General features: G+C 49.5%; 1 protein-coding gene across 6 annotated transcripts in view; it reads left to right on the forward strand.

Moving 5' to 3' along the window:
• Positions 1–661: 661 nt before the first annotated feature.
• Positions 662–27,805, forward strand: part of VSTM4 (V-set and transmembrane domain containing 4) — a 98,763-nt gene continuing 71,619 nt past the window's right edge. For all 6 annotated transcript variants that reach the window (XM_048219276.2, XM_057308807.1, XM_048219275.2 and 3 more), the window contains exons 1-2: positions 662–766; positions 8,150–8,548. In XM_048219276.2, coding sequence (XP_048075233.1) covers positions 712–766; positions 8,150–8,548 — 454 coding nt within the window. In that variant the 5' untranslated portion in view covers positions 662–711. The remainder of the gene's footprint in view (positions 767–8,149; positions 8,549–27,805) is intronic.

Raw genomic sequence — 27,805 nt, forward strand, 5'->3', positions numbered from 1 at the left:
TCTGGGATCATGACCTGAGCTGAAGGCAGAGGCTTAACTACTGAGCCACCCAGGTGCCCCAAGTCATTGGTTTTAACAGTGTCCACACACTCTGAACTTGTCTCTGTGGACTCTCTCAGTTTTCCAAGATTTTCCAGCTCATTCCTGACATCCCCTGCACCCAGTTCAGGGCAAAGAGGGCTTTTTCTCCCTTAGCTGCTCCTTGACTCTCAAAGGTCGTTGTGGAGAGATGGCAGAGGTCCACTGGGAAGCAGGTTAGCCTCAGGTCCCAGCAGCCACTACATTTCGTGCCCCCCCCCGCCCCCGCAGCAGCCCCAAACTCCAAGCGCCCTTCCCCTTGGCAATAACCATCTGTGATACAGAGACCGCAAAGCCCACTGCAGCTGTGCATTCCCTGCTTCCAGCGATCCCCTCTCAGAACCTCAGTTTTCTCATCTGTGAAATGGAGGGGGGGCGACAAGGAGCCCCCCCCACAGGTGGCTGGGCGAGCCGATGGCGGTGGGGGGTTGGGGGGATGAGGGGGGCCCGCCTGGCCCCGTGCGGCACGCGGCACCCAGCAGCCCGGGGCCAGCGCGGGCGGGCCGCGGGAGGGGCGGGCCGGGTCGGGGCCGGGGCCGGGGGCGGGCGCGGCACGGGGCGGGCGGGCTGGCGGCGGGGCCGGGCGGGCGGCGGCGCTGCTCGGGCGTCACAGCGCCGGGCGGCGGCGGGGAGATGCGGCTCCTGGCGCTGGCGGCGGCCGTGCTGCTGGCGCGGGCTCCGGCCCCGGGTAAGCGTGGCGGGGCCGGGCGCGCGGGTGGGGCGAGGGCAGCCCGCGCCGGGGAGGCCGGGGCTCGGGGCCGGGGCCTGGCGGGGAGGCCCTGCAGCCTCCCGGGCCGCCCCCTCCCCGTCCGCGCCCGGGGGGCCGGGGCTCCGCGGGTCCCTGTGGCCGCGCCAGCCCGGCGGAGCGCGGCGGCACCTCCCCGGCTCCCCGGGGCCGCCGTGCGGGGGCCCCCTTCCTGCCTCCGCCGGGCCCTGCGGCTCCGCAGACACTCGCAAGGGCCCCCGCGCCCTCCAGGGCCCAGCCTTGGGGGGCCAGATTGAAGCGGGGACGCGCCGGCCCTAGTTGTTGGTTTGTTTTCTTTCTTTCTCCATGACAGTCAGGACCAACAACTGGTGGCAGGTAGTGTGCAGCAGCAACTTTCCTCTACCGCTGCGGGGAGTTTCTCGGACCCCGTCGGAAGGGCTGGATCCGCCCCGGCAGCCCGGGGCTTGTCCGCGGGCGGTTTGCGAGACCAGGCCGGGTGAGACACGGTGTCCGCGCCTGGAAGAAGTGGGACCCTTTACCGGAGCCCCCTGCTTTAGGACAGCCTCTGCCCGCACTGCTGGCGCTCTCTTGGGGTTGCTGCTCTCACTTCTGAGTTGCTCAAGAAGTGTCTTTCTTGATTCCCGGAGCCCTGCCTGCCTGCCTCGGAGCTGAAGAGTCCAAGGGCTAGAATAATAGTTAATAATGAATAGTTCGATGGCTCTTACATTTCCTGGGTGCCTGTGGGGCCAGGTGTCCTGCTACGCATATCTCACTTCATCACAACAGCGCTTTAAAGTAATCAAGAGCAAAGTTTATATATGCAGGTGCCTTGCAAACATTCACTCAGTTTGCCAATAACCTTTGGAGGCGGTGCTGTTAGTATCCCCACTTTATAAATGAGGAAACTGAGGCCCCGGCCCGGGCATCGACTTGGCTGAAGTCACAGGCTTGTGAGTTGTAGAGCGGAGATTTGAACCCAGGGAGCCTGGCTCTGGACTGTGCTCATCCCGTCTAAGCTGTGTTTTGTAAGTAAGGAAGCGGATGCTCAGATTAAGTGATTTTCCAAGGGTGACCTAGCTACCAAGTGGTGGAGCTGACATTTGAGCCAGCCTAGATCAGAGTCTGAGGAGGAGGGACTTGGAGCACAGTGGGAAGAGATTCACCCATTGTACCCTGGCTGCCAGTGCAGCGGGGTGTCTGGTCAATCTGAAATTGGTGCTGTGGGAAATGCGAGGTCTGACTGGGACATTGACTGGGATGGTTGGGCCAGGACAGCTCTGGTGGAGTAGCCAGCAGCCAGCAGCATGCAAGGGGGCACAGGGGTCCTCACCCCCACCCCCAGGCGCCCTGACCCCCTTCGTGATCACAGGTGCTATCAAGGAGGGCACCCCCAGAGAGTGACTTTTGTGGGGGGAGTCAAGGAAATTTTTATGTTTTCGGGAGACTTCAGAAGCCTTGAGAGAGGCAATTCGGGATCCTTTAGAGTCTGCCCTGGCTGTGCCCAAGGCCACGCGGTGGATAATCATGACAGCCCCGCTTGTGTGGCATGCGCTGAACGCCACCCTCTGCTGAGCGTCCCCCCCTGACTCCTGGCCGCGATCCCCGACGGCGGGCCTGGCAGAGCCGCTTTAGGCTTTAGACGTGGGTCTGGACTCTTTACCGCCGCGCTTTCCCTACTTCTTGATTTGGGAGCAGAGTGGGACCTTAGCAGTTACTTGGTCCAACCCCTCATTTTACCAGAAAGGAAACCGAGGGGCACAATATTTACTAAAAGCCAAGCTGTGGTCCAGAGTGGTGGTTGAGGGTTGCCTTTGAAGCCAGTTGGCTGGTGTTCAAATTCCTCCTCTGCTGTGTTGTGCGAGCTTGAGCCGGGCGCTGAGTTTCTCTGCGAGGCAGCCCTTCTCTCTGTTAAATGAGGGTAATCATAGTATGAGGATCAGTTGGGAAAATAACCCTAAAACGCTTAGGACAATGCTTGGCATAGAGTGGTAGCCTTCATCGTTGGCCAGGGTCCTGTGTTTTTCCCGGATGAGAGCTGTTCTCAGGGGATGGGCTTCATGTGAAAGCAACGCCCCATAGGCTGGGTCTGGTAGCACTTCTCCTTGGTGCTTGATCCTTACAGGCTCCCAGTGCCATGGGTTTTTAAACAATACAACTGTATATCTTTCAGAGATTTATTTGTCATGAATTCAGACTGTCTTTTTGATAAGAATGAGATTTTTGCTGCTGAATGGTACCCACGATTTGCATTCTTTATGAATGCAGAAACTTCTGGCTAAGTGAGGTCAGGGAAGAAAGAGACCCTGGGGAGCTGAAGGCTGAGTTAATGACATAAAATTCAGGGCAGCAGCCAGAGGAATGATGTGAGTGAGTGGGAGCAGTTTCTTCAGGACAGAGAAGGAGTGAGGGCCACGGAGCCGCTAGTACATGGCTGGCGGCCATACCCACCTCTGGGTCCCAGGCCAGGAGGGTGCCTTGTTAGAAGGCCTACACTCCCCTGCAGCTGGCAATTGCCCTCTTCCACTGCATGGCCAGTGAGCAAGACGCTTAGACCCCAGAAATCCTATCTACATGAAGTGAATTCATAGAGATGCCTGTATTTACCTATAGGCATAAGCGGCTACATAATTTGTGGGATCCAGCGTAACATGAAAATGTGGGGTCCCTGATTAAAAATTTCAAGAGAGTGACAGCAGAGATTAAGCCAAGTGGCAGGCCCCTCCATGTGTAGGGCCTTGGATGACTGTGGATCGTACACCCAAGAAGCCTACCCTGCTCACAGGTCGGCATGTGTCATTTTCTGTTGCCCTCCCCTGCCCAGCTCTCAGAGCTTACAGGGTAAGCTTACGAGTATCAGGATTTTAAAGGTGTTTCCTCACTGGAGCCTACACTCACCTTGCCAGGCATCATTTTCCAATTTTTCAGACGAGGAAACTGAGGCTAATAGTACCGAGTTTCTAGCCCTGCTCTATTGAACACCACCCCCTGGCTCTCTGCCCAGCCCCGTCAGGACACTGGGAAGGCCCAGGCCGTGAGAATCCCAGTGCCCAGCCCACATGAGGGAGGGTTCCTTGTGGCCAGAATCCATTTTGCTCAGTTTCGTTCAGTCTCTTCCCTGCCAATGTTGTCATATTCTTCCTTCGAGAACTGGCCTTGAAGGGGTCCTTATTGGGGTTGGAAGTTCCCTCCTGAGATCCACTGGCAGGCCTGGTGGCTTTCTGGGCCATTGTGTGGTACCCTTCACTAGAGGACACTGTGCTTTCTCCTCCAGCCTGTACCAGGTTCCTCGTGCCTCAGGGTCTTTGCACAGGTGACGCCCCCTCTCTCCCAGGAAGGTCAGCCTTTGCTGCTTTCCTGAATTTTATGTCATTAGCCCCAACTCAGCCTTTAGCTCACAGTCACCTCCCCAGAGTCTCCTTCTTCCCTGACCCCACAGACTAGATCAGGATTTTGCCCTGATTTTTTAAAACTTTGCACCTTTTTTCTGTAGCATGTGACACTGTTTGTCATTCCTCCTGTGTTGTTTTCCCCCAGGACCGACAGGCCGCCTTGCCCACTGGACTGTCGGCTCCATGAGGTTAGGAATGCTGTCTTCTTTGTGCAATGCCTGACCAGCAAGTATTTGTGGGGTATGAACGAAGCACAGGCTGGGACAGAAGCTGGAGGAAGTGGGAACTCTGGGTGCAGAGGTGCCTGGGGCAGGAGGTTTGGGGAGTCTACCTCCCACTTCACTTCCCTGCAATGCAGGGTCACAAAGCAAGAAATTCATTTCTTCTCTGGGCGAGAATGACTTTTTGACAATTCTCTGTCCTAGGCCAGGAGAGGGGAGCCCGCCCTGCCTGGGGGGTGACACCCATACCCCCCTGTCTTGTAGCTGGCTTGGCCCATGTTTGCTTGGCTTGCCCCTCTGCCCCGCACGGTGGGTGTATGCTCTGTCATTCAGACAGACCCAGAAGGGAAAGGCCTGGACTCCTACGGGCACTGCCTTCTGGTCAGCCTGACTCCATACACTGCTTGGTGTCACCCTTGCTTCCCACTGTCCTGCCTCCCACCTGCTGTGTTCTTTGCTGAGCCCTAGGGGGCCTGCCAGCTGCCCAGGGCGGGTGCTGTGTGATGCTGTCTTTCCTAGTATTTAACTAAACATCCAGCTCAGCGGACATCTGCTAGGCCCTGGGGCCTCCACCTGCACTCCCCCCTCCCCTCCAGGCCGGCACGGGAGCTGTGTTCGCTGGGTTTCAGCTAGCCATCTCCAGTGCCAAAGGAAGTGTGCTACTGGGAATACCTGGCATTCAAGGAGGGCTCATCGCAGCCCTGGGGACCCCTGAGAGCCTATGTCCTCTGGCAAAGCTTTACACCCCGAGGGGCCCTTGGCCCTGAATTTCAGTCACCCTCCACTCCTGCCTTTGAGTTGCAAGTGGGTGTAAATATCTGGGTTGGAGGCAGACGTAGGGCCAAAACGAGCTTTCCTGGGAACAAGGTTGTATGACTTGCTAGGGTTGTCAGAACAAAGTGCCACGGACTGGGGGGCTTAAACCACAGACATTTATTTCCCACAGCCCTGGAGGCCCAAAGTGTGAGACCGAGGTGTTGGGAAGGTTGGTTTTCTCGAGGCTCCCTGTTTGGCTTGCAGATGACCATCTTCTCCCTGTGTCCTCACATGGGCGGCCTCCTGTGCGTGCATGTGTCCGTGCCCAGAGTTCCTCTTATGAGGACACCGCACCTGTTGGGTGAAGGTCTTCATTTAAACTTAGTCACCTCTAGAAAGGTCCTATCTCCACATACAGTCACATTCTGAGGAGTGGGGATTGGAGCTTCCAACATATGGATTCGGGGGCACAATTCAGCCCATAACGAGGGTCTTTGCACTTTGGTGGGAGAAGCGTGTGTGGACCACTTGTAAGAGAATATAGGGAAGATGAAGGCGGAGAGGTGCCCCGGTAAAGAGGAAAGGAGGGGTCCTTTTAGGCAGATGGTTCAGTCCGTTGGCTTTCCCGGGAGCTGCTGACTCCTGGTCTGAGCTGCAGAAGTGGAAGAGTTACTCGTTGGCCTCCAGGATGGAATCTGGCCTCCCATGGGGACTGAGCACTTGGCACATTCTCCTGGTTTCAGTCACTATAAATAACCCCTCCTTCGCGCGGCGTGAATAGGAGGGGACTGGGGTGTGGGGTCTGGGCTCTCCCATCCCACCCATCTTGTTTCAATTTCCTGCTTTCCCCAGTTCTCCCCTTGACTCCAGTGGGGGGCCCTTGGGGGCGGGTAAAGCTGGGCTTCAGTTCTGGAAGCCAGCTGCCGCTCTCTGCTGCTCTCCGCCTGTCGATCCCCGGGCAGCTGTTGGAGTGGGTCCGCCTGGTGTCCTGGCTGTGGCCCGTGGGGACTTCAGACAGGGCCTGAGCAGTCAGGAGGGACGTGAGCTAATTTAATATGGCGTCTGGGCAAGGTATAGGGCAGATGGGCGAGAGGCAGGGGGAGACAGCGGGGAGCATTTCCTCCTCTTTTGTCCAACATGAGCCATTTCTGTCACAGCGAGGTTGTTATTAGAGAATGTGCACCTTCCTTGGTTGCTGACGCCCCTCCTTCCGCTAGTATCTCCCTGGACTGGCTTTGTCCTTTGTCGCTGTAGACAGGGAAGGTCTCATTCTGTTCCACAAGGAGAGTCCAGCCCAGCACTAACCTTTTTGTTGTGAATTTATGTCCATCTGTTTTTTGAGGTAACAAAAGAGTATCACGATGTGGTAAAACTGAATGATGGCGCCCAACGATGTCTGTGTACTAATTCCTGGAACCTGTGAATGTTACCTTATGTGGCAAAATGTACTTTATGGATGTGATTAAGTTAAGTAAGGATCTTGGAGTGTCCTGGACTATCCTGGTGGGCCTGGCTTCTGAGACATGGGAAAGAAAATTCAAGAAAATTGAGCCTTCAGTCATATCTCTGGACATATTCAGTTTATGAACTCAACAGTGGAATCCGTATAGGAGGATGAGCTTATTGCCTGGACTTTCACCGTGAAGAATATTTTTCACAGGAGACTTTCCCACCCTGACAGACACAGGGCCTCACCTTATTGCCTCACGGCCTCTTCACAGAGGAGGGTTCAAGTCTTTCCTGATCTATTTTTCATCCTTCCTTCTTGCTTACCTGCAGTGTTGGCCAAAGTTCAAAACTTTTGGTGACCCTCACATCAGGTCCCAAGCCGCTTCATGTGACCAGAGGTGACATTTGGGGCTGAAAGCCATGGCTTGAGATGACCCCAGGGACTCCTGCTTATGTGGTGGGGCAGGAGGGGGATGGTGCTTGCTGCTGTTGGACAGTTGGCCGTGCAGGGAGAGGATGTGGGACCTGGGGTGAAGACAGCCCTGCCGTCAGGTTTCCTGTGCGGAAACACCCTTTCTGGGCTCTGCCTGCCAGCTGATGGCTTCAGCGGTGAGCTCCAGGGCAGGACGGATGCACTGCTCGGTCCCTGTTGTCACCATGTAGTGAGTCTCCCGGGGAAGGCCTCTGTGTGAGGTCTGCTGGTCTGGCAGCTCTGGGTGGGTGTTGGGATGGCTCCCTCCAAGGTGAGCTTGGAGGGGGGGCAGAAGGGCAGTTCGGGAGGGGCAGCCCTTGGGGTGGATCTAATGAAGAAGACAAAGGACAGGAAGTAGTAGACCAGGTCTGGGATTTTGGAGCATCTTTCGAGTTGCCGGGGGTTCTGCCACTCCTCCCCGTTCCTGGGCTCATTCATTCTTTAGTCCCGCACTGCAGCTCTAGGACCATGGACCGCAAGTCCGCAAAAGACCTAGAGCAAGAAACCGAGAAACCTCTGCTGTTCCAGCTCCTTGGTACTAGTCAGTGCCTGCCTGACCAGCACTGATACTCTGCCTTGGTTACAGTGGAAATAGCTGAGACCGGGCAAGGGGCTGGGAAGGGCAGCTCCTGGACCCACAGCATTGCCAACTCAGGCAGGGGATGAGACTGATCAAAATTGGACCCTGGGAGGCAGGCTGGTGGATGGGATGCAGGCTGGAAATTTTTAACAGATTCCCCAAACCCCAATCTTTATGTGAAATTTCCTGAATGTTAAATGTCAGTAGCTAATTAAGGAAAATTTCCAACTATGTCTGGGCCAGGTGGTCCGTGGCATGTCACGTGGATGGGATTGTCCCGTGAATGAGGACGTGGGAGCCCACGGAAAACCCCTGTCCCTGCCATGCTCCAGAAGGAGCCCTCCTGTCCAGCACAAAGGCACAGAGTGAGCGTGGAGGGGAGCAGGGTGGCCTGCCCCTCTGGCCACGCAGATGGCTCCTGGAGAAAAGACGCACTGTGTGTCCTTCCGGGGAAGGCCGTGGCCATGCTCATTTTCTTCCTTCCTTTTTCCTCGGCAGAGGTGTGTGGGGCCCTCAATGTCACCGTGTCCCCAGGGCCTGTGGTCGACTACCTGGAGGGGGAAAATGCCACGCTTCTCTGCCACGTCTCCCAGAAGAGACGGAAGGACAGCTTGCTGGCCGTGCGCTGGTTCTTCGCACGGCCCGACTCGCAGGAGGCCTTGATGGTTAAGATGACCAAGCTCCGGGTGGTGCAGTACTATGGCAACTACAGCCGCAGCGCCTTCAGGCAGAGGCTGTGCCTCCTCGAGGAGAGGCGCGGGGCGCTCTACACGCTCTCTGTTTTGACTCTCCGGCCGGCAGATCAAGGGCATTACGTCTGCAAAGTCCAGGAGATCAGCAAGCACAGGAATAAGTGGACTGCCTGGTCCAATGGCTCCTCGGCGACGGAAATGAGAGGTAAGGGCATATCCATTCTTTGCGGAGAGATGGGGGACAGATCAGTGGTCCTCCCTCTCATCGGTGAGAGGGCTCTGCTGGGCTAGAATGCATCTGCGTGGCCGCTGTGGGCCCTGGCCATGTGATCCAGGCTGTGGGAACGAGGCTAGATCTTTCCTTGGACACTGGGGCTAACGTGAAAGGAAGGAGAGGAAGGAGCAAGTGCCTGGCCCCATCCTGCCCAACCTGGCCCTGGGCAAAAGCTTCATATCCAAAAGATTGGACGGGCCATGCGTGTGCTTTGCCCCAGCTCAGGGGGCAATCAGCCTTGGTTGCTCTGGCTGCAGGGTGCTGGGCGTCCACGGCGGGGAGGCAGGCACTGGGAGGTCCTGATGTCAGTTTCCAGGCCCCTGAGCAGGGCAGGCTGGTGCCTCTGATCTTTTGCCCAGAGGAACTGATCCAAGTCCCAGGCAGCATCTCACTGAGAAAATCATCCGAATGTGGGCAAAGGACCAGAGGTAGCCCTCCCTTCCTGGAGAAAGATAGGAGGCATGGGCCATGTTCTGGAACATCTTATCTACCAAGCACCATATTTGAAGGTTATCGTTTTTTATCACAAATGTTCTACAGTTTTAATAAGACTTTCTATTGTGTGCTAAATATTGCATTTTTGATTGCCTTAAACTTGAATTTGGTCTAGTACAAGGTAAAGAGGATCACAAAGTAAAGCTGATGGTCCCAAGTGTGAGAAAGAATCTAATTTTATTATATATGTGTAATACAATATTAAAGGCATTAGTGATGTTATTTTGATAAACTTTTTTTGAAGGGATAAAACTCAGTTGTGAAGAGTTTTTTTTTTTTTTTTTGATGGAAAGAGAAAGGGTATTTTTAATATCCTGCATGAATAAGGGACATGTTAAAGTAGATAATTTATGTAGGTAGGGGTTAGTACAACTTTATTTGCCTTTGGAGTTTGCTCATTATAATGTTCTTAAGCACGGAATGATGTATTATCTGAAATGTGCACTTTTTCTCCCTAAGCAAATTCATTCAAGAAAACAAATGACTATTAGTATAAATATATCTTTTGGCACAGAAAACAGAAAAATGCATCAGATGACCAAGGGCCGAGGAGGGCATCCACTCTGAATATCACTCGGCTCTGAAACATAAGATCTTATACATGTCCTTTTTGTTTTTATGTCGCAGTATATTCTGGAACTGTGCACTACGTCTCTCGGTAGTAAGGACCCTGTGCCAATTAGAATAGATGAGAAGGTTGCCTGCATTCAAGTGCTGTCATGTAGTTCATTACTTAATGTGAATCTACTTTCAGTGAGAGAAGGTGGGTTCCTTCTAGAATGTTTATTGAGGTATGTGCTCCCCGAACCTGAGGTGGTTCGTAGGTTTCACTGGAAATACAGACCCTTGTCCTACTTCTCCCCCTTCCCCTGCCTCCCCTACCTCCCTTCCTCCTGTTGCCTCTCTTTTCTCCGAACCTCCTTTCTCTTCTTTCTCTCCTTTTCTTTCCATCTCCTGGTCCTCCCATTTCTGATTCTTCCCCTCCTCCCTCTCCGTCCCTTCACTTCCTCTTTTCTTCCTCCTCTTTTCCCTGTCTCTGTCTGTCTGTCTCATGCTCACCCCCCATAGGCCCTGGGAGTGGTTTTAATCTCACGGCAGAGCTGGGCCTCCTGGGCTGTGTCTGTTCTGCCTCAGAGCCTCTTGCTCCTCGTCCTGTCTCAGCCTCTGAGCAGGACTGTGGTTTTCCAACGGGATGATTGGAAATCTTAGGAAGGGATGACCATACCTTCTAGAACGTTCCGTGTGGGCTTCAAGGGACTACACCGGGAGGTTAAAAGGTGACTCTACATAAATGACCTGAGAACAGACAGGCTTGTTTAGGTTGGAACATGTCCGCCCCAGGCTGCGGGGAGCTTGCGGAAGCTTGGCTCACTGTCCTTCCTGGGCAAGGCAGGGAACAGGCCCGTGGCTCCAGCCTCCTGGGGCACCATTCCCCAGGCCCTTTTCCTTGCTCATTTCCAGGGGCCTTGTTTTCCTAAATCTTCACCTCATATTAATAATTGTTATATGGAAAACCAGAATAAAAACAAACACAATGAAAAGTTCTGTGGGCAAATACTTTTGGCTTATAACACTGAATAGCCATTCTCAGAAGTGTTTTCGGAGTGAGTCCCTTTCCTCCTCCGGGCTGCAGAGTCCCTCTGTTCTAAGGAACTCACTTTGCTCTCCTTCCTGCAGGCTTCACAAGCCATTCACAGGAGAGGGGAAATTTTCTTGGGAATGTTTTTAACACTACCCCTCTCCCCTACCCTTGACCACGGACTGTGGTGCTCTCCTTGCGTTGCTCTTAATGTGAGAAAAAATTGCTGGTCTTCCACTGGAAACTCCCAGGAAGAATGGTTGACACATGTGTTTTCTCCTCTCACTGTTGCAAAAGGAGGTTGACTCGTGCTGTGTACAGGGGGGTGGGGGGGTGGGGGGTAGGGGATGAGGGGTGGTTCCTGGCACAGCGCAGGTGTTAACAGCAGTGTAGCCTGGTCTCCACATGTTGGCTGTTTCCTATTGCAAAAATAATATAGTTCAAGTAGGGAATATATGAAGAGATACTGAAAGGGTTTGAAGAAGAAAATAAAAATGGCTTGCAATATCTCCACCCAGGCCTAAGTTGACATTTCAGTGTAGACCCTCCCAGTCACTTGTGTGCAAATAAAAATTAAGAACCTAATTCCACTCATACCGCAAGTACTATTTTCTGACTGGCTTTTCTCGTGTTACTAGAGTGTGCACGGTTTCCCATGTTGTTAAATGTGCTTCCGTCGCGTAATTTTAATGGCAGGGTAGTATTCCAAGAAGGGGATGTATCACCATTTATCTTTTCCGTTACTGTTACTGGACAGTGAAGTCGTTCGAAATTCTTGTCAATAAATCTCCACAAATCTCCCTGCCTTTAGAATAAAGTCCTGGAAATAAGATTGCTGGGTCCAAAGGTATATTCCATTTAATGACTGATACAATTTAGATTGATACGATTTAAGGAGGTGAATTGACCTGTAGAGTCGTTCACGAGTTTATATTCCCACCAGCCCTGACCATGCCTTTTTCCCATGGATTGGTTCTATGTAATGTAGACTTTTTGGAGATGAGGAGGAGGAGGAGGAAGAGGAAGAGGACTATGAATGCCTGGTATACAGTTGACCCTCAATAAGTATTTGATGAACGAATGAAATGGTCTTTGATAGCCCTTCTTGCTACCGATACTTTGAGGTGGGCAAGACTCGGTGGGTAATTTACCTTCTCTGGGACAAGTCACCTCTCTTTCCCTTGGCCTGTTCTAGTTATAATCTCATTCGAGGCCCTTGTCCATCCTTCCTCTTTCCTCAGGACTTCCGTGTGCATGCTAGCCCACAGAGATCTAGCTTACATCCTCACGTCCTCAGGTGCACTGCCGTCCCCCGAGGTCATCGTGGTCAATGGTGTGGTCTGCATCCATCAAGTCTGTCGTCTTTGGGCATTGCGTGCACACCCACACCCATATATTCCAACAACACTACACTTCATGCTTTACAAGCATTGCCCATGATATTATTTACACTTTTTGTAATTGCTATTACATAGCCAGACAACACCAGCCTGCATGCCATCGTTCCCCTGGTGATGAAGTCTCGCGAAACTTCTAATTCTTCATTAACACAACAAGTGCTTCAGTGAACATCATTCTACACATTTTCAAGTGCATCTTTGGGATTCCTGGAAAGAGAATTGCTGGGCCTAAGGCCATGCATATTTAAATTTTTAATAGACAATGCCCGTATGCTCTCCAAAAAGATTTTACAAATTTATACTCTGACCATCATTGCATGATAGGGTCTATTTCCCTGAAGCCTCATTACCAATGGATATTATTAATCTTTTTCATTATTTATCCCAATGATGGGAAGAAGAATATTTCATTGTTGTTTTAATTTCGATTATTATATTCAGCACAATTTAATTTCAATTATTGTATTCAATTATTAGTGAGGTCGAACATCTCATCATATGTTTATTGACTGTTTAAAAAAATTTCTTCTGTCAGGGCACCTGGGTGGCATAGTCAGTCAAGCATCTGACTCTTGGTTTCAGCTCAGGTCGTGATCTCAGGGTTGAGGGATCGAGCCCTGTGTTGGGCTCTGCACTTAGCATGGAGTCTGCTTGGGATTCTTTCTCTCCTTCTGCCTGTGCCCCTCCTGTTCGTGCTATCTCTCTCTCTCTCTCTGTTTCTCTCCCTAAAAATAAATAAATCTTAAAACTTGGGGTGGCCTGGTAATGGGTATTAAGGAGGGCACATGTTGGAATGAGCACTGGGTGTTATATGCAACTAACAAATCGTTGAACAGTACAACGAAAACTTATGATGTACTATATGCTGGCTAACTGAACATAATAAAAAAAATTTCTTCTGTCATTGCCTGTCCCTAACACTTGCCTATTTTTCAATTGGTTGCTGTCTTTTTCATACATACATATAAATATATATATATATATATATTTTCCTGATCATTAATTCTTTAGGTGTTATATATGATACAGAATTTTCTTCCTGTTTGTTACTTATCCTTACACTTTGTTTATTTTTTTTACCACATAGATATTTTATATTTTCAGGATATTTATGTTGTCAAATTTGCTGGGTTTTTTTTTTCCTTTACGGTATTCCTTTTTTCAGTCATATATATATATTTTTAAATTGTGATGTAATTTATTCAATAAACTGCACATGGTGCCTTGGTTTCGTATATTATCTGGGAAGGTATTTCCCACCCAAGCTTATAAAAGTATTTTATGTATTTTTCTTTAATATTTTTAAAGGATTAAAAGAAAGTTTTACTCCTTTATCTCTTTGGAATCCATTTTTGTATAAGGTGTGGAATAATAACAACAACAATAATAATAATAAATAACTCTTTGTTTCCAAATGGCTATCCCATTGTCCCTACATTATCTATTGAACAGATAAAATTTCCCTGTTTTGAAATGCTACAATGTCATGAGCAAAATTCCTACATTTAAATGCAAACTCCATACTCACCAATAAAGCACTATTTTAATTATTAGAGAATAGGGCAAGTCTCATTTTTTAAATAAATGTCTTGCCTAGTCTCATTTAGTTTTTTCTTCAGCTGATCTTACATAGTTTTTTTAGAAATTATGTTGGGTTTTGATTTTATTGGGATTTAATTGACTTTATAAATTACTTTGATGTGGGATATATACATCTTATGTCTTTATGTGTGTGTGTGTGTGTGTGTGTGTGTGTGTGTGTGTGTGTGTTTTAAAGGGAGGGAGAGGTGGGAGGGGCCGAGGGGGGGGAAAGAGAGAATCTTCATCAGGCTCCACTCCCAGTGTGGAGCTCAGTGTACTGCAATGATCTCAGGACCCTGAGATCTGACCTGAGCTGAAATCAAAAGTCGAATGCTGAACCTACTTAGCCACCCAGGTGGCCAATGTTTTTATGATTTTAAATGTTCCTGTCCACGGAACTGCTAGGTTCCTTCATGCATGTGAGGTGATGTTTTTTTAATCTTTCGGTAAAAGGTATCTTAACATGAGTCTTGAATATTTTTTATTAAGTTTATTTCTAAGTATTGTACACTTGTAAGTAAGATCTATCCCTTCTCCCTACATGCACACACACACACACACACACACACACACACTTCTTTTAAATTGGTTATTGCTGATGTATAGAAACGTTGTTGACTAACATTTGGCAACACAGTGACTTATCTTATTTTTTTTGAATATAGACCTTTTCAGTTGCTTCTCAAGAATGCAAATTGATTTTGTTTTTGCTGACCTTATTGCATTGGCCAGGACTTTAGGGGTAGTGAGTCATCTATCTACCTGTACTCTTTTTGTTGACAGTGCTGGGAACTTTAATTTTACCATTTGGGCTTTTATCTTGACCATATTTTTCCATCTAGCCCACATGGCCACTGCTAGTGACTATCAGTTCTCTACTGAAAAACCAGCTTTGAGATATCTGTAACTTTTTCATGATCCCTACTAGTAAACCTATCAGAAAAGCAATTGGGATTGACCTGCCAATGTCTCTTAGGATTTTCCTTTTCCTTCTTAAATTTCTTAAAACTCTTTAAAAAAATCCACTCTAAAGAAATGAGCTATCAAGCCATGAACACATGAGGAATCTTAAAGGCATATTGTGCGGTGAATGAGGCCAATCTAAGAAGGTACATACTGTATGATTCCAACCACGTGACATTCTGGAAAAGGCGAACTATGGAGACAGTAAAAAGACCAGTGGTTGCCAGGGGTTGCGGGGAGGGAGGGATGAATAGGTGGAGCACAGAGGACTTTTACAGCAATGAGAACATTCTGTGTGATACTATAATGGTGGAGACATGTCCTGATTAATTTGTCCAAGCCCATAGAACGTCCCATACCAAGAGTGACCCCTAAGGTAAACGATGCACGCTGGGTGGTTATGATGTATCAGTGTGGGTTCATCTGTTGTAACAAATGCATTCCTCTGGTGGGGGGTGTTGCCAGTGGGGGAGGCTGTGCACGTGTAGGGGCTGGAGGTATGGGACAGCTCTGAACCCTTCCCTCAATTTTGCTCTGAACCTAAAACTGCTCTAAAAAAAATTCAAGTCTTAATAATAATAAAAAAATCCATTCCAGAAACTTGTCAGAGATAGCCTAAAGTTTTAAAACCTAGTTTCCTATTATTTTTTTTTTTTAAGTCAAGGTGTTACTGACCTCCGGGTTCTCTGACCCTCCCAGGTAGGAACAGACAGAAGGCCAAGGATGGCGTGGATAGCGTTTACGGCGGCAAGCTCATGCCTGGGCATGAGGGAGACAGCCTTAGTAAGAGGGATACCAGGCTGCTCCCCGAACCAGGGTGAGGGAAAGTGTTTGAAGGAAAGAAAAGGCAGGAAAGGGGTGACGTCATGTATACATGTCCCATGTAAAGGTAGGGAAATACAGGGACTTGGGCACGCAGGTGAGTTGACAGAACATTTTATTTGCATGCTAAGTCTCCACCCCCCAGGCATGATTTTTAGTATTATAATGAGGGAAAAAGTCCAAAGGTCAGAGCTGGGGTCCACTGTGGCTCTGACTGGGTCTGGTCTGGTCTTTGCAGGAGCAAACTGGTTGTAAGTTGCAACCTGGCGCTTGTTTCAAGCTTGTGGCTTCTGGCTTCCTGAGTCAGTGCAGCACCTTCGAGGTGGCCTAGGGCGATGGATTATGGAAGGGGGCCGAGGTTATCTGCAAGTTCCTGGTCTGTACAAGAAGTGCCTCGAGAGGAAAAGCGCAAAGGGGCAGCTGGATATTCCAAGAGCTTTCATTTTGAAACACTGCAGTTGTAAGGAGATCAGGGCCTAGGCTGACTTCATCCTGGCATACGCAGGTGCCTCCGAATCCCTGTCTCCAAGCCTCTAGCATTCTCCAAGACACCTGACTTTTCCTTAGCTGGAGTCCTTTGTGACCTGGGAGTGATTATCACTTAGGAAAGGTCACATGTTGCTCTCCTCTGAGGAAGAAAGGGATGGAAATGTGGTTATTGGCCTATCGGTTGCAAAGGTCGTTTCTGGGAAAGTTCACTTGCCAGGTTGTTGAATAAATGAAACTCGTGCATATCATGGTGGCACCACAACTGAATTTTCATGAGCGCTGATTGAAGTCTAGCATCTTTAAATTGTTTCTACATATGATAGTGGAGTCAAGGGTGTGAGCCTATGTCAGTCCGTATCACCTACACTTCGATTTGATCTGCTGAAGGGGAGGACAAGGGATGGAGTTACACGGGGTGTTCAGGGAATTGTACAGAAACCACGACCTGGCACATCCCTGCTGCGTCCCTAAGAGGGGGGCTCCTTACAAAGTCCAGCTCGTTATCCATGTGCTTGTAAAATGCTTTATAAATGTCATACAGAGTAATAAAAAAACCAGAACAAAATACCCAAGACCAAACCAAATAACAAGCTCATCCCCATATCTGCAGTGTTATTTGCTTTATATATTTTTGAGTTTCCCCCAATTTGGGGTGAGTCCTGGAGCATGTATATGTGGTGGGGGAAAAAAAGCAAGTTTTTGGGAAAAAAAATCTACACCAACATATGGATTCGTTGTGGCTTTTTTCCCTGGAGACATCTCTGAAAGTGTTTGGGTAAGAAATGTAAGTTGTATTAATTTGAGGCAAAGCACAACTTGCCGTTTTATGTTTTAGCTGTGCATGTCAGTAAAACGTGATGGAGAAGTGGGGATTTTGAAGACTAGGGCATTGATACATCGGGGTTTATCTGCAAATCATGTCTGTGTGAGATCGTGGGAGGGAGGGCTCCTGACTGTAGGGTTGTGGGTTCTTTGTGGCACAAAATGCAATGATAAATAATGACAACTGAAAATACGTGACCCTCTAGAGGACAGGGGCGGGGGGGTCACGCTCACCTTATTTTGGAGAAATCCTATCAGATGAACCTTTGTTGTTGTTGTTTTTTTTTTTTAAGATTTTATTTATTTATTCTACAGAGATAGAGACAGCCAGCGAGAGAGGGAACACAAGCAGGGGGAGTGGGAGAGGAAGAAGCAGGCTCATAGCGGAGGAGCCTGATGTGGGGCTCGATCCCACAACGCCGGGATCACACCCTGAGCCGAAGGCAGACGCTTAACCGCTGTGCCACCCAGGCGCCCCGAACCTCTGTTGTTTTTACTACATGGAGGGAGAAGGAAAGGTAAAGAATGTTATGCAGATTCTTCAATTGTTCGTGCTCTGTGAGCATGGGACTGAGCAAGCCCTGCCTGCGGAGAAAATGGATCAAAAAGTCCTAAGTGACACATGGTGCTGGAACCCTCTGGAGAGGTTCTCAGTGGAAACCGGGAGGGCCAATGTTAGGTTTGATTTCATTTAATTGTTTAATCAACGACATTGAAAAAGGAGCACACGGCACCCTAATGAACTTTACAGAAAATACAAAATTGGGAAATGTTTTTCAAGTCAGCGAGGAGTAAAAACATAATGAAAACGAATCCAGAGAGGTGAGAAATACAGGCAGGAAATAACAGAATGAGATTCCATTTGGAAAATGGCAGAGCGATGCATGCGGGGAAAACGCACCTCAGGCACTGTCGGGTCGTCCACGAGAGGCCGAGAGGCTGTCTCTGTGCGGGGACCTTGGTGACGGCGGCAGGGACTTGGACGCGCGTCTGCGGTGTGATTCGGCAGCGCGAACAGCCGCCCGGGTTTCCGTCCGCGTACAAACTGGCCTGGTGTCCCCGCGAAGGAAGGCGGTTGTGTCGTGTGTGCGGCACTGGTGAGATTCATGGGGACTACAGCAGTGCGTTTTGGGAACCTCATTTCCAGAAAGATCGACTCAAACTAGGGAAGAGGGGCGAACGTGATTAGGAAATGAGTGGCAGCCTCCAGAGATGCGATCAGTTCAGCGGAGGAAGCTTTGCTGGGCTCAGGGAACACATGGCCTCGGGAAATAACACGTTGGAGACGGTTCAGCCGCGCTGGGTGGGCTCATTTATCCCTTCACTCAGTGGGCGTTTTACCGAGTACCTGGTCTGCTGGGGACCTGGGGACACATGTGGGTAGATCTGTCTATAGGGGTGGCTGATAACACAGATAGGATTTTCCAGGGTAATGTAGGTGCAGTGATCGCGGTGTGCACGGGGCATTCATTCGACCCACGGGAGAGCCCCTGAGCATGAGGGAGAAGGCCGTGCTATTTCTGCAGGGCTGGGAACGGGAGGAGGCGGCATCTCCGCGTGTGGGCGTCCCATCACCGCGGTTCCAGAGCCTGAACTGGGGCTGGAGCCTGAGCTGGGCGGGGGTGGCCGTGGATCACTGGGGGAGGCAGGCAGGGCTGAAGGTGGAGGGACTTGTACTGAATGTTAAGGAATTTACACTTGATTTTGTAGGCTGTTCTTCTCAACCTCTCCTAATGACAAGAATCGACGGGGCCACTGTCAACATTCCCATGATTCCCAAGCATCTGCCCAGGGGATTCCAGTCTATTAGGCCTGGGGTGGAATTTGAATATTTAACATGAAGTCTAGGTGATTTGATCATCAGACAGTTTGGGGGATCTCTGCTTTAGGCCTTGGAAAACCCTGGGAAGTATTAAAGTCTTCTGACAGATCCCTGTGCTGCCTGTTCAGGGCATGGATTTGGGGGACCAGACTGGAGGACGAGGAGGCAGCCTTTTGTAGTTGCCCAGGCTTGGAATGATGGAGGACGACATTTGGTAGGAGGAATGGAGGGACGTGGAAAGGTCAGATGAGAAGTCTTTAGTAATCGATTGAGAGAAGAGAGAGAGCTTGGGGATGGCACCCCGAGGTCTAACTCAGTAGTATGAGCAGTGTGGGGCCCACAGCTGGTCCACAGGGGACATTTAGGATTGAGAGGAAGATAGCTGGAGGCCACACTGCACCAATGTCTGGTAGGTGCACAGGCATGAGGAGCTGAAGCTTCTGTCTGATCTGGCTACTGAGAACTGATTTCTGAGTCAGGCAGCTGAAGCCATGGCGGGGGGACGGGGGGTGAGAATGCCAGGAGACAGGGGCCAGAGATGGAGCCAACATTTGGGGCAACAGAAGGAGCTAGTTTGGGTTGGTGTTGGTTCAGGCTCCCCCAGACCAGCCCATTGGTGGTCTGGAAAAAGCAGAATGTTCTTAGTAGAAGGTCAGCACTGGAGGGAGAAGGTACAGAGCTCTTTGCCGGGAGCCCCTGAAGGTCAGTCTGTGGGAAATCCAGAGAAGCACAGTGCTCTAGTTGGGGACCAGGTGCAGTCACGTCGATCCCCAGGGGCCCCGGGAGCCCTGTGTCTCCCGCTCCAATGACAGTCACCTTTACGTAGTATCTTCTCACTCATTCATCATGAGCAGGTGAAATGCAGATTGGGCCTCACTGCAGGTGAGACACAATGAGGTGAAGCGCAGGGTGAGGTCCTGCCTGACCCCAGGGATAGCAGGGAGGTGGTGTCCTGAGTGCCCTGCACCCAGCACGGTGATATAGAAAGGTTGCAGTTGGCAGAACAAGGAAATCAGAATGGAAATAAAAGAGTGCAAGCAGAGGTTTGGGCTACCACCCAATGGTGAGATGAAGCTGCTTGGTGAGGTCTTAAGGGACAGCAACTTTAATTCCCCAGACCTCATAAAACGTTACCTTTGATGGCTTTTCAGCCCAGTCCTGCCACCCACAGACTCAGAGGCAGACTGATAGTCTGAGCCAAAATGAATCTGCATACTTTCCGATGGAGACGTCTTCATTAACAGTGAAAATGCTAATAATAGAAGCAATTTGCAAAGGCTGTCTCCTGCAATTTAATCAGTATCTCAGTCTGACCCCAAATAACATATTTTAATAAGCCAAATGACTATTTGACTTAAGATTATATAAATAAGCTTTAAATGCGGGGAATGAACAAAGCAAACGGAAAACTCCGTTACCCTAAAAGTATTTGGGGGCAAAGATGAAATTACAATTTCTTATTTGACTACTTAGCCCCAAAATGTTAGAGGGAATTTAATAATTGGATCTGAAAGTACTACCATAGGGAACCTGTATTTCAAGTTTCAGGGGAAGAAATTAAATAATTCCTTTTTCTCTGGAGACACGGAGCAGATAATTAGGAGTGAGATTTACTAAACATTTAGTGCTACTGCTTAATTAAGCAAGCACACATCATGATGTTGAAAGTGTCAACAGGTCCAGATCCTCAAAGGGAACAAATTGACAACAGGAGTGTAATTTAAACAACACTTGAAACAATTCTTCAGTGTGCCTACCCTCACTCCAACTGCCGTGGTCTTGAAAGAATTTAAGAGGCTGAAATCAAACTGAACAAACATGTATTAAGTCCCTGTTTATGAACCCGATATCACTGTGCCTACCTTAAAGAGAGGGACGGGTGGGGAGGTCTGATCTCCACCCTCTCCAGGCCCCAGCCTTGCAATCTGGAGGAGGGGACATGTAGATACGAGCATAGATCTGATAGATATTATGGAGATAGCTAATAAAAAGGGAATGTGAACGGGCCATAGACGAGGGTGATGCTAGCTTGGGAGTAAAGGAGAGACAAGGATACATTCCCGGGGGAAATGAGAAGGTCACCCAGAGGATGCGGGTGGGCCACAGGGTGAGGAGGGCTATGACAGCTGTGGGCCGTGCCATGTCAAGAGACAAAACAGGTCCAGCTAAAGGATAGACGAGGGGAGAAGAGGAATTTGCAGATGACTTGAAGCTGGCTGCATGTTTGTGGTTGGTGAGGGCCAGAGGGGGCAGCGGTAAGAGCCAAGGTTGGCAGGTGGACCTGGCCAGGGACCTCGACTCCAGGGACTCTGCCGGATTCTTCTCAAATGCATGGTACATAGAAGGGCTCAGTGAGGATTTTTTTTTTTTTTTGAAGAAAGAATGAACAAGTGACCCAGGCTCTTTGGTAAAATGCCATTTTAATGAATGTCAACAAGGAGTGGAAGGTGGTAGCGAGCAAATATAGAGACCTGGCCCGGCATTGTATCTGGAGAGGGCCAGTTCCCAAGCCCTACATTTTTTTTTTTTTAAAGACTTTATTTATTTATTTGACAGAGAGAGACAGCCAGCGAGAGAGGGAACACAAGCAGGGGGAGTGGGAGAGGAAGAAGCAGGCTCCTAGTGGAGGAGCCTGATGTGGGGCTCGATCCCAGAACTCTGGGATCATGCCCTGAGCCAAAGGCAGACGCCCAATGACTGCACCACCCAGGTGCCCCCAAGCCCTACATCTCAGCGTTTCCTACTGGCTGTTCAGGGGCATACACATGGCCTTTGTATTCTGCCACGGATTCCATCTCCCAAGGCGGATTCCATCTCCCAAGGCGGATTCCATCTCCCAAGGTGACCTTCTTTTCCAACTGCCTTGTCATAATGGGAAGTCTATTTAATCCGGGGTTTTTTGTTTGTTTGTTTGTTTGCTCTTTTGCCTTCCTTTGTGTTTTAGAATTTGTCTTACGGGGATGCAGAAGAAAAGCGTGGCTTGAAATAGACACAGCTGGAGCTTTTCCGTTTCTCATCAGCTGCTCCCTGTAGGTCACGCAGAGGGCTTCCTCACATGGATGGCTTTGTCTGAGCCCCAAGAGACACTGCCTTTGGCCTGAATCTTGGAGACACAAGGGGGAAGTGAAGCAATAGGCGAACTTCCGAGGGTCAGAGACAGAGAAAGTCTCTGTGTGTCCCTGGGGCTGCAGTTGCCTTCCCTGAGAACGCTGATCCAGTTATAAATAGTGGCTACACAGCTACATTTTTAACAGTTTTTTCCTTGGGAAACTGTCCCATCATTGAATAAGGAGGGACAGAGAACGGAGTATATTCATTTTTGAATTTGCAATGAAAGTATTGACTCCTCTTTATTTTCTTTAAGAATCTTTCCTTGTGCGTATTTCCTATCACCAACCTCTTTTGGTCTCCTTTGGTTTTTCCCTCCTATGGTTCTGTACAAGATGCTGCTTAAGGAAACTGAGGCAGGGCGGTGTCTGCCGTCTGGATTCCTACAGCCCCTGGGTGCAAATCAACGCGATCTACATGCCAGGGACCAGGGCTTTCAGTGGCTGGTCTCCTTCCAACTCCAGTGAACTTAAGAATTGTCTTCTGCTTAAGGTCTTGGGACTTCCTGCCTCCATTCTGTAATGAACTAAGAACTCAGAGGCCCTAAGATCAATCACAGCAGACCCAGAACTCCGAGGCCAGAACTCTGCGGAGAAGTCAGGCTTGATGGCTCAGTGTATGGTGTACTCCCATGCTTCGGAGGCAGGGGCTTCCAGATGAAGGGAGGTGACTGGGTAGGATGGGTCTCTTCCTGGCCTCTCTTCCCAGCCTTCCAGAATGTAACAGTGTCATTGTCCCAGGACCAAGTTCTTTTTGGGAGGTCTTGACCCACCAATACCAATGCTCATGCTCATTCCATTCACGTGTTCATTCAAAGTAACTATGACTTACAAGGGCCAAGAAGGATTCTGGGACGCGAAGAGGTGTGCAGTGCCAGCTGTCACCTTCGCGTCAGCTGGGGGTGTGGCTAACGAACAAGATGAAGGAGTGAGGCACCGTGATGCTTTCTCAGGCAACACGTTGTGCAGGAGGGAGGGCATGAAATATCAGGTCACCATTGGAGGACGGTGTCTCTCACTCAGATTCTCTCCGGTTTCCAGTTTGAGTCAGCCGCATGGGGAGACACATCAGTCGTTATACGTGGTCTGCTCTTTAGAAAGTAACTTCCTTGAAAACTGTGTGCTTGTGTCCTGAGACATGCTATTTAAAGGGCCTGTCTGGAGTTTTTTGTAAACAACACTCATGGGTTAGGCTTACTCCTTAGGCTTTACTGTTACTTTTCTTTTCCCTGGGTTAAACGGGAAGACGCATTGTTTGAGTTTCGAGCTCCGGACCCTGCCCTGGACTGGACAAGCGGTTGAGCTCCAGGGTCTGGCTCCTCATGACTTGAATCACCTCTCCCCCGGACTTGGACTCTGTGCTCACCTCTCTACTCAGAGTGGATGAGCCAGGGCTTCTCTGAGTGGAGCCGTGAGACGCCGAGCCTCAGGCTTTCCTGGACGATGTGCTCCCTAATCACGCACATTCCCAAGCCCTCCCCAGATTTCTCGTCAGAAGCCCAGGGGTGATGCCTGGGAATGTTCATTTTAGCAAGAGTCCCAGTGAATTCCACTGCACACCAAAGTTTAGGAATCTTGGTCTTGGGCACTGAATAAAGGTAACACCCTCTATGATTAAAAGTCGTGTAATCTGGGAGAAAACTTCAGCCCCGCCTGACAAGCCGTGGGAATAGAAAGGCGAAGGTGTGTCTCCTGAACTCAGGCTGGCCTTTCCCGTGTCCCCGCAACCTCCTTAGTCCTCTTGGCTGTGCTGGGGACCCCTCTACACCTCTCTCCATCAATACCTGCATTCCGGAAGGCTTTCTGTATCAGAAATGTGCTGTGTACCTTCCTTTGGATGTAACCCATGGTTGCAATTTAAACTCCTTTAATTGCAAGACCTTTTGTTAAAGGAACTGGGGACACAAGGCAGCAGATGAGAAAGAGTTTTGGAAGAAAGGGAGCCTTTCCACGGCTCCTAAAAATCGTCAGCCACCTGTTCTATGGCTGACGGGGTCAGCGCAGGTCCAGAGAAGGGTGTCAATATTAACTGTGAAAAGCAGACCAGGAGGGGAGTGGGAGGCCCCTCAGCCTGGAGGGCATTGTCCCAGGGTCTCAGTGTAAACTCAGGGGACACAGTGTGCCACAGCCTGTGAAACATGCCCTCCCCACGGGAGTTGGCAGGACATTCTGTCCAAGTTAGGAATCAAGCCTCTCAGTTTTCACACCTCTTTGAGTGATGGTTTCCCCACGGGTCTCATCACAGGGGGCTTGACTAAGATTCTTTCTTTCCAACTTGCTTCTCCAGACATGAGGCTGATACGATCAGTTCGTCTGGGTGCCTCTGAGCTGCATTCTTCCAGACTGTTTGATCCTGTAGCCACTTTCAACCAGTTCTTCCGAGAGGGACCGAGATAGGGTGGATCTCACAACTTGCCCCTTTCGAGATTCATCTGATCCTGCTGCCCTGGGTAGAGGCCCCCAGACAGCCTGAAGCTCCATCATCTGGGCCCCCACCTCACCAGAAGTTCTGACGCAGGCTCTGCCCGCTGGGCACTGGGGTCCCAAGAAATTACAAAGCAGTCAGTAGGTCACCTAGCTTTGAATGCTCTTTACTTGTTTTCTCTACTGTGAGCCCAAACCGATCGATAAATGGGCCTAGGAGTCAGACAGAGATAAAAATGCCCACTTTATTCCAGATAAAGCTGTATTGAGAAAAGTGGTTTGGTGCCGAGACCTAATTGGACTTCCTTTTGCTCTCCTGATCAGTTGCACTACCCTCCATGGGACCCTCCCCCAGGCCCAGCGTGGCAGGCTGGGGTCTCTACACGTCATGGGTGGAGGTGGTCCTTGCAGGTGGGATGGAAGAGGAGAGTGCACATGAGTGGCAGGGCTCCCCAGGAAGCAGGGTTGGCATCACTCCCAGGGGCTGGGGTAATGAGACCTTCCCGACGGGCCGCACACTGCCTATCCCCTCATTAGCTATTTGCTGAGAGCCCAGTCTCAGAGCAGGTAGCAAGACAGAGGCTACCTTGTGCAGGGCTTGACTACATTCCCAGAGAGGGGAAATGTGTCAGGAGCTCCCCTGGATCAGGGACTCCTCCCCAACCCCCTTCCCTGGGGGAGTGGGTGGGTGAGTGGATGTGGGACAGGAGGGAGGGTCAGGCAGGGATATTCAAGTAAACCTCCCTTCTGGGAAGGACAGAAGTGCTATTCCTCCTCCCAACCTTGGAAACCCAGCACAGAAGATGAGCCCCCATCCCTCCTGCATGACCCTACAAGACAACCCAGTGGTTAAAAGGCTGTCTGAATGCATGTGAATTCCTAATCTTTGAGGGATTATGGTGGGAACACCCCCAATGAGAGGTAGCTATTAGAAGGCAAGGACTTTCAGCCCCTGAGCTGGAAGAGTTATCACTTTGGGTATGAAAGGTTGCTTGCTGCCTTCTTTCCAGTTGTCTGAGAATCCAGCCAGATCACCAGGCGAGGGAAATGTAGTTGGAAGTCATAGATTTATGGAATTTCATTTAAAAGGCTGCAGCCTTCTGATGGCTAAGTTCATCGGAAGCCGTTACAAATGCTCTATGATCAAGAAACTTGCATTTTATTTCTGAGAGTCTTTGATCAACATGAATAATCGGCGGTTGGAAACTTGCCGCTCTTTCCGTGGCGAAGCAGAATGTTTCCTTGAATCATTTTACCCTTTTCCATATCTGCCCTGCAGTGGCCTCTTGCACTCAGCGTCCCCAGGTTGGCAGCTGTAAATTTATGTCCGCCACGTGCAGCCGTGCCGTGAGGGCAGCGCGCTGATCAAGTCGGCCGACTCACTGCTTGTCCACTACAAAGCCCTTCTATCCATCTGGCCGTGTCCCACACTGTTTCCTCACAGTGTGTGAACTCAGACACAGGGCTTGACAATGTATCAAGTTCACTTTGAGATAGCAGGGGATTAGCAGCTGAAACAAGATAGTTATGGCAAAATCTTGGAAAAATTTCCAAAGCTCTGAAAGAGTCCGCGAACAGATACAGTTATGACCGGGGTTGGTAATCGCGTGCAAACCAAGTTACTGCATTTTCCCATAAAAAAGTTGTGCTGGAGGGAAATGAGGAACATCCATTAATTCGTTGCTCAGAGCCCTGTTAGCTTAGGATCCCAGTTTGTTGGCTCTTTCAACACATATCTCTAGAAGTTGGTCAGGGAGACCTTGTTTTCTTGTATCCCAAATAAGGCAAAGCCATTGTTATCGACTACATCAAGGGCCCACAATTTCTGCAAGGAAAAAATGAAAAATGAAGAAAAAGTTATCCGAAGGCACCTGCCTCTGCTAGGACGGTAGCAGTCCTTTTGAACTGTAGACATTTAGCGACAAGGACAAGGAAGCCTTTCTTGTGGCCCATTTGGATGATTGAAGAGTCACACGGTGAAACAAAGGGCTGTCAGCAAAGGACCACGCTGGAATTAGGTACAGGAATTAGAGCAGTGAAGAAAATAGACAAAAATCCCTTTTCTCATAGAGCTAACATCGTTGTGGATAAAAATGGCTCACTCGGTCTCAGGCACTGTTCTTTTTTTTTTTTTCTTAAAGATTTTATTTATTTATGTGACAGAGAGACAGCCAGCGAGAGAGGGAACACAGCTGGGGAGTGGGAGAGGAAGAAGCAGGCTCCCAGCGGAGGAGCCTGATGTGGGACTCGATCCCGGAACGCCGGGATCACGCCCTGAGCCGAAGGCAGACGGTTAATGACTGCGCTACCCAGGCGCCCCTCAGGCACTGTTCTAAGCACTTCACGTGTATTAACCCATTTGACTCTTACACATCCCTTAAGAGTAGGCACTTGTCATCCCTATTTGTGAGACTAAGGCACTGGGAAATCAAGCAACTTGCCCAAGGTTACGCAACCAGTAAATGGCAACTTATTTTTTCAACCCAGTGCGTATTAGTGCATCTCAAACTTTAAAGTGCATGAGATTGACCCAGGGTATCTGGTTTAAAAGCAGATTCTGATCCAGTAGGTCTGACTTGGGGACCCTGTGATTGTGCACTTGTGGCATTGCACTTGTGGTCTGTGGGCCACATTTGGAGTGATAAGGCTCTGGATGATGAAGGGCATCTCGATCTCCTGAAAACTCAGGTCCTTGGAGATAATCTGTCTTTCCTTTCTATATTGTCTTCATTGGGTCTCTTTATGGTTATCCTAGCCTAGGCTCAATTAGTTGAAGCTATGAACACCCTTTCAAACTAATTCAGAGGAAAGGTAGGGATAGTTGAAGGATATGGAGCTCATAGAATGCAAGGGTAGCAACCACATTACATCAGCCCTCTTGGGGCCTAGAGCTCCAGCAAGATCAAGTGCTCAGCTCCACGAGTCCTCTCACTTCCAGTTTCCCCTTGTGGGTTCTGCCCCTGCTCCATTCCACTTGCCTGTTTTTCCAACATGGCTGCCGCCCAGAAGGCCACCAGCTCTTTGGGCCGCAGGACCCACAACAACCAGATATACTGTGTTTCTTAGTTAAATTCTTGAAGGAAGAATTTGATTGATTGCTCCGGCAGTCAGCTGTGGGTGGGGAAATTAAGCAGGACGGATAATGGGCAAATTATGTGGCTTATCAAATATTCCATGCAAGACCAAGAGTTCATTCCTGGAGGGCCAGACTGCTTACTTTGTGGGGCACTCAGAAAGAAATGGATTACCCATTTATTTACTAGGCACTTACCAGCTGCTACGCAGTCTACCAGGTGTTGGGGATACAGAAGATATGTTTTAAGGAATTTAGGTTCTAACGGGAGAGTTCTTTAGTAGTCGCAGACTAGCTTATAGCAGACCAAAGCCTTCCTTCTGAGAACAATTAGAAAGTGGGGAAAAAAAGCTGCATTTCAGTTGTCCTAATTACATATTTATATATCATAAATACATTTATATTACATAATTATATGTGCACATATATATTTCAGCTATCCTAATTGTTCTCTGAAGGACTGCCTAGATAGATAGAGCATAGAGAAGAGTAGCTAGTGACCCCAATTGTTGGAGACACTTAAGTCTTTAAGAAATTCAACCGTACTTAAGCAGCACTAGTTAAGAGAAGCTGTGCAGAAAGTATCAATCAGGATGCCTAGGAGGCAAGCA

Source organism: Ursus arctos, unplaced genomic scaffold, assembly GCF_023065955.2.
Source record: "Ursus arctos isolate Adak ecotype North America unplaced genomic scaffold, UrsArc2.0 scaffold_7, whole genome shotgun sequence".
Taxonomy (NCBI): domain Eukaryota; kingdom Metazoa; phylum Chordata; class Mammalia; order Carnivora; family Ursidae; genus Ursus; species Ursus arctos.